The sequence below is a fragment of the Palaemon carinicauda genome, chromosome 25 (genome assembly GCF_036898095.1).
Source record: "Palaemon carinicauda isolate YSFRI2023 chromosome 25, ASM3689809v2, whole genome shotgun sequence".
Taxonomy (NCBI): domain Eukaryota; kingdom Metazoa; phylum Arthropoda; class Malacostraca; order Decapoda; family Palaemonidae; genus Palaemon; species Palaemon carinicauda.
In genome coordinates this window covers 79,489,513-79,497,125 of record NC_090749.1, presented here as the reverse complement: position 1 = coordinate 79,497,125, position 7,613 = coordinate 79,489,513, and the positions used below count along the sequence as shown (strand labels likewise).

General features: G+C 36.9%; 1 protein-coding gene across 1 annotated transcript in view; it reads left to right on the top strand.

The window, feature by feature from the left end:
* The window catches only part of LOC137619095 (neuroligin-4, X-linked-like), a 52,490-nt gene extending 48,234 nt beyond the window's left edge, over window positions 1–4,256 (top strand). Inside the window, exons 2-6 of the mRNA XM_068349286.1 lie at window positions 55–215; window positions 351–545; window positions 838–995; window positions 2,740–2,855; window positions 3,574–4,256. Of these exons, the coding sequence (XP_068205387.1) occupies window positions 55–215; window positions 351–545; window positions 838–995; window positions 2,740–2,855; window positions 3,574–4,256 (1,313 nt within the window). The remainder of the gene's footprint in view (window positions 1–54; window positions 216–350; window positions 546–837; window positions 996–2,739; window positions 2,856–3,573) is intronic.
* Window positions 4,257–7,613: the final 3,357 nt, after the last annotated feature.

The following is a 7,613-nucleotide window of genomic DNA, read 5'->3' as shown; positions in this document are numbered from 1 at the left end:
CTCGACTATAAAAAGAAGATGAGAAAATTCTTACTCTTCCTCTTGAATTCAAAGGCAAGGAAGGTCGAACTCCAGTTGACCTCCTTTTAGGAATGACAGCTGCCAACCTCCTTGACATCTTGAGTCAGCAAGAAGTCCAGGAAGGATTCGATGCTGACTATAGGGAGGATCTGCTGAGATCCTACGTCATCAGTAACTATCGCTATAATCTGCAGGTGGGCATTATTATTATTATTATTATTATTATTATTATTATTATTATTATTATTACCTGAGCTACACACATATATCAACTATACCATTTATTGAATAAAAGTGAACTTCACAAGAGTATTTTCATCTCCCCATAGGAAATCATGTTAGCCATCACAGCCGAGTACACTGATTGGTCGAGATCCCTCCATCGACCAATCAGCATCAGGGACTCAACCGGCCAAGGCCTTCACGATGCGAATATCGTCTCGCCGATGGCAGATCTTGCCAAGCAGCTCTACACGAATTCCCGATCATCTTATCTCTACGTGTTGGAGGAAGAAGTTTCAGATGTACGTCGATATGGATAGATTGGATTTATATATGAAATAGAAAATATGGTATATTTTATTAATGAGAATCTTTAATAATCTACAGAAAGTTTTTCAATATCATCCATAGATTAGAGATAGATATATCCAAATCATACAAATTAAATTTATGAAAATACGAAATAATAAACATCAATAAAAGAATAATGCTATAAATAAAACCCTCTATACCTTTTTTATTTAAATTATTATTTTTCAATTCCGTAATGACTACAATAAAGCTTTAAAATATAGTTAATTATCTTTTGAAAAGTCTGGAAACGAGAGTCTTCTCCTGAACGAGCTGGCCTACGTCTTTGGTGGTCCTCTGGGCGCTCTTGGACCTTTGGCCTCAAGTTATAACTTCACTAAGATGGATATTACACTCAGCAAATCGTTCATATCAATGTGGAGTAATTTCATAAAATTAGGGTGAGTACAAGGTGGTTTTAGAAGAGGCAGGGGATGTATGAATCAGATTTTTACAGTTAGGCTGATATGTGGGAAATATTTAGCGAAAGGTGAGGAGGTGTATGTTGCATATATGGATCTGGAGAAAGCATATGATAGGGTTGATAGGGAAGTGATGTGGAATGTGATGAGGTTATATGGAGTTGGTGGAAGGTTGTTGCAAGCAGTGAAAAGTTTCTACAAACGTCGTAAAGCATATGTTAGGATAGGAAATGAAGTGAGCGATTGGTTTCCAGTGAGAGTGTAGCTGAGACAGGGATGGGTGATGTCACCATGGTTGTTTAACTTATATGTAGATGGAGCGGTGAGAGAGGTGAATTCTCGAGTGCTTGGACGAGGATTGAAACTGATAGACGAGAATGATCATGAAGGGGAGGTAAATCAGTTGTTGATTGCGGATGTTACTGTATTGGTTGCAGACTTGGAAGAGAAGCTTGGCCAATTATTGATAGAATTTGGAAGGATATGTGAGAGAAGGAAGTTGAGAGTTTATGTGGGTAAGAGTAAGGTTATGAGATGTACGAGAAGGGAAGGTGGTGAGAGGTTGAATGCCATATCGAATGGAGAGTTACTTGAGGAGGTGGATCAGTTTAAGTACTTGGGGTCTGTTGTTGCAGCAAATAGTTTAGTGGAAGCAGATGTACGTCAGAGAGGGAATGAAGGATGCAAAGTGTTGGGGGCAGTGAAGGGAGTGGTAAGGAATAGAGGTTTGGGCTTGATTGTAAAGAGAGTTTTGAATGAGGAAGTGATTTTGCCAACTGTGATGTATGAATCGGAGTTGTGGGAAATGAAAGTGACGGGTAGACGGAAATTGAATGTGTTTGAGATGAAATGTCTGAGGAGCATGGCTGGTGTATCTCGAGAAGAGGGTGAGAACGGGTGTAAGAAAAGATTTAGCAGCTAGAGTGGATATGATTGTGTTGATGTGGTTTGGCCATGTTGAGAAAATGGAAAATGGCTGTCGTCTAAATGTGATGAATGCAATAGTTGATGGGAGAAGTAAAAGAGGAAGGTCAAGGTTTGGGTGGATGAATGGAGTGAAGAAAGCTCTGGGGGATTGGAGGATAAATGTGAGAGACGCAAGAGAGCATGCTAGAAATAGGAATGAATGCCGAGCTATTGTGACGCAGTTCCTGTAGGCCTTGCTGCTGCCTCTGGTCGCCTTGGATGACTGCGTAGGTAGCGGCAGTAGGGGATTCAGTATTATGAAGCTTCATCTGTGTTGCATAACGGTGGAGGGTGGGCTGTGGCAACCTAGTAGTACCTGCAGAACTCGGTTGAGTCCCTCGTCAGGCTGGGAGGAGCGTAGAGAGGAACGGTCCCCCTTTTTTTTATTTGTTTGATGTCAGCTACCCCCAAAAATTAGGGGAAGTGCCTTATTATATGGATATGGATATATAGAAATACATATATATATATATATATATATATGTATATATATATATATATATATATATATAAATATATATATATATATATATATATATGTATATATATAGATAGATATATATATATATTTATATATATATATATATATATACATGTATATATATAAATATATATATATATATATATATATATTTATATATATATATATACATATATATATATATATATATAATACTCTACACTTTATATCATTGATACTATAAATCAATGAATTATACTTATGGTATCATTTCAAAACTCTATGCTCATTTTCCAGACATCCAAAAGACACAGCCTCCACAGCTAAGATTTCCGAGAGTGCAAACGACATAACTTCTGAAGAGCAGATATGGCCCAAATATGATCCAGTCCATCAGAGATACTTTCAAATAGGTGAGGATCCTATTTTTGTGGGGCTATTTTCACTCAGAGATATAATGATACAATGAATTTCAATATTTTCTAGATATATGATCTTAGGTCAGTAAAGTACATTAATTCATATTTTTAGAATAATTTAATTTCTATCTGATAACTTATATATTAATGAATAATCACTTTCTTCTCTAGATTTTAACATTCTCTCTCTCTCTCTCTCTCTCTCTCTCTCTCTCTCTCTCTATATATATATATATATATATGTACTGTTTATATGTACATATACCCACACACACACACACACACACACACATATATATATATATATATATATAATTCTTCAATAACCCAACCCCTATGAATATCATTTAACTGAACTAGTAAAACAACTTCTTCAATGTACTTAAAAAAAACTATAGAACCTTAATAAATACTAATATTTAACTGGTGATGGTTTTAATCAAATAAAGGAAAGTGCATCTAAAATTATATGATATCATTCTAATCATTAACTTTCCTTGGGTAAATTTAAGTGTTTGGCTTGTATTTGTAATTGCTTATGAAGCTGTAACATACAACTCGTACTCGGTGATAATTTGATAAAAATATTTATTCATAACAACAAGGAGTCTAAACCATATATCTTATAATTAAGGAATATATCTTCTATTGATATCGTATCCTCTTTTTACATGATTATTTTTAGTTATTTATATGTGTCTACTCATTCCAGGAACACAGAACTTTATACGTGACCACTACCGTGCTGGCATTCTATCTAGCCCAATGACTCCAACCTTCACTGGCCCAACAAATACACCCTATAATTTGACAATTGTAGCTAAGGCTAACAAAAACCAAGTCAGTGAATCAGCTAATTTGGATATGCTGAGTCAAATGGGGAAGGATTTCCCCTACACGACTACACTCAGCGTGACAGTGGCCATTGCCTGCTCTTTGCTAATCCTAAATATCCTAGTTCTTACTATTGTATATTATCGACATAAGGCACACCGCTGGAGCCTCACCAAAGGCTCGCAGGACGCGAATATTGACAGCGAGAATGACGTCCAGTTGCAATCGTCTAGGGACAATTGTACGACAATATATGACCCAGAGCATTATGGAACCCTGAGGCCTTCAATCACAATGCGTAGCAACCTGGCCACAGCCTTTCAAGAGGAGGCCCAGCACGACTGGCCGCCAGACTACATTAGCATTGTACAAACTATAGACGATATGACTGGCGTAACATCCAATAAGATCTCTCCAGATACTCAGGGCACCATTACGAATACGCAAACGCTACATGAACCAAAAGAAAATATATTAACAGTTACAATGCTCAAGCAGCCTGTGGCTACCTACACATCTCCAAATGATGGTCAACTTGTCCTCTACATATTCACCAGTTGATGGTCAACTCGTCTCTACGTATTCAACAAAAGAGAATCAACTCGTCCAAAATTATTCAACCAACGTAGGCCAAACAGTTACAAGTTATTCTCCGAAGGATGCACAACTAATTCCAAATTATTTGTCGAGCAGTGCTTCTACGATGCATATTAGGGAATAGTTAATGTGTATGTCATTGTAATATACTCAAACAAAGTATCACTCATTTAAAAACAATGTTAAATATACTCTACAATATTGGGCCAATCATTCACATGATTTATTTTAATCTGGTCTCAATATTGACCTCTAAGATTGACCATCTCGTCTTCTAAGTTGTACTTAACAAAAGCCAATTGATAAAACTTTTCTTTATAATAAAACACTCACTTCATGATAGTCCAGAAAATATTGGTCCATCCCGGTTTTCAGAAAACTATCCAACCTATTAAATATTCATTTTAATAATTAGTTATTAGTGTATTCTCAGAATAATGTTTATGTTATCAAATGATATTGATATAAAAATATAATTTATTAAGATGTACTTGAAACATCATCGGTGATGCAGAAACATAACAAGTAACTATTTTAATTGTTAATTTTTCCTTTCTGCTAATCATTGGTAGTAAAAACTTCTAGTAACAACATCAATAAAAGAAAATAGTTTTAACATAAGAAGATTCACGGGGACCACCATAGGGTACAATACCAATTTTCTACAGTTAACATAAAATTTGTACTTTTTATAAAGAGGAAGTTTTTCAAATGACTTCTTCTTTCCACATTTGATAGAAGTACACTGGTGACTAATAAGGACTAAAATACTCTTCATTAAATTGAAAGATTTGACAAACATATCAATGAAATTGAACTGGATATTTGAAATCTTATATAAATTATATAAAAAGAAAGAATAGAAACCCTAATAGTGTCTATCTAAGAAGAAGAAAGTGAACATTATAAATATTGCCATTTACAATAGAATATTTTGTTGTTGTGAAACTTTATATCTAACCTGTGGTTGTTTTGGGGAATATTTTTTATCAGTGTGTGTGTATGTATGTGTGTGCTTTTTATAACGAGTAAAAAATAAATTTTTCTATTCAAATTGTTTCGTTACCTATAAACAAGAGAAGGTGAAAATTCAAATTCTTTCTAAAACACTAAAGATCGAATAAACGAGAATATGTTGTGGTTTATTGAATAAAATATACTTTACCACAAAGTTGATTGATTTAGCAAATTAAAGGCCTTTGGAGAAAGATTCAATAGAACTCGAAGATGTGGTGAGCTTGATTTAAAAATTAAAAAAACATTATATATATATATACATATATATATATATATATATATATATATACATGTTCATCTATATAGAAATATATTTATAGATATATCTATGTGCATATATATGTATATATATGCATATATATGTACAGTGGAACCTCTACATACGATTGTCCTAACATACGAATTTTCCAACTTACGAAGTAAAATTCGACCAAATTTCTGACTCAACATACGAAGTGTTGCTCCAAATAGGAAGTAAACAATACGCTTACCTGTGGAATTTTTTCGAAAGCGTCCAGCATCGTTTGCTGTTGACGCCGCTAGACGGCAGCACATCGGAGGGACGCCAATCGAAACGTCACCCTTGATCAGTCCTCTCATCTCGTGCGCATCGTGTGGTTGTCCTCTATTCGCTCAGTTTTAACTGTTTTTTATCTTGCCTTTTCCCGCGTTGTTTTCTGTGTTCCATAATCATGGGTCTAAAAAGCTTAGTTTCTGTTCAGGAAGTAGTTGTAATGGTGAGAAAAAGAGGAAGTCTATGTTTTCATTAGAATTAAAGCAGGAGATAATAGAAGAGCATGAACGAGGTGTACGTGTTAGCGATCTGGCTAAACAATATGGCCAAAATGTCTAAGATCTTGACGGTCATAAAACAAAAGTCAGCCATTAAAGCAGTGAAACCTTCGAAGGGGATCACGATTATTTCCAAACGTCGTAGCCCTACCCTTGAAGAGATGGAACGCCTTTTGTTAATATGGATCAAAGACAAGGAGATTGTTGGCGATACGATCACAGAAACGACCATTTGTGAAAAGGCCAGCGCTATCTACAGTGACTAGAAGGCAGCGCATTCTCGGGGTGACGCCGGGGAGAGTTCAGCCGATCCTACGACAGAGGAATTCAAGGAGTCTCGAGGTTGGTTCGAGAAATTTAGGAAATGAACCGGGATTCATTCAGTTGTTCGTCATGGAGAAGCTTTGAGTTCGGACACCAAGGCTGCTAAAGACTTTGTTGAAAAGTTCGAAAGCATCGTGGTGGAGGAAGGTTACGTAGAGCAGCAGGTGTTCAACTGTGATGAAACCGCTTTATTTTGGAAAAAGATGCCTTGTCGAACGTACATTACCGCCGAAGAGAAGAAAATGCTTGGACATAAGCCAATGAAGGATCGGTTGACTCTTGCACTTTGTGCCAACGCCAGCGGGGACTGCAGACTAAAGCCGTTATTGGTTTACCATTCCGAAAACCCAAGGGCATTTAAAGCACATAGAATTAATAAAGACCTGCTACATGTTCTATGGCGTTCTAATTCTAAGGCTTACTAGGCATATCTTTGTGGAATGGGTAAACGTAGTTTTCGGCCCTGCTGTCAAGAAGTATCTTCAGGAGAGGAATTTGCCTTTGAAGTGCTTGCTTTGTTTGGAAATTGCACCCACTCACCCCCCTGGACACGAAGATGATATCCTCCAGCCCATGGACCAGCAAGTCATCTCTAATTTCAAAAAGCTCTACACCAAGCACTTATTTAAGCAGTGCTTTAATGTCACGCAAAGCACCAACTTAACTTTGCGTGAATTTTGGAGGAGTCACTTTAATATCGTGCACTGCTTAATTATCATTGATCAGGCTTGGGAGGGAGTAACTCGTCGGACCCTGAATTCCGCTTGGAAGAAGCTTTGTCCTGATGCTGTTGCTCCCAGAGATTTCGAAGGTTTTGGCCCCGAGAATGAACCTGTGCTTACCACCGAGGAAGACGTCGAAGAGATTGTATCCCTTGGCAAGTCCATGGGTCTGAAGGTGGATGAAGATGACATCACCGAACTTGTCGATGAGCATCACGAAGAGCTCACCACTGAGGAACTCAATGAGCTACAAGCCATGCAGCATGATGAGTTCCAAGCGCAGTTGAGTGAGTCAGAGGAGATCGAGGAGGTACGCAAAATCTTAGGTACGGCGGTAATAAAACAGATGTTAGCATATCATCAACACGTTCTTGATTTCATCGACAAGCATCCCCCACAGAAACTTCAGGTTTGCCGTGTTGTTGCGCAGTTCGATGATGTTTGCTTAATGCATTTTAGAAAAATC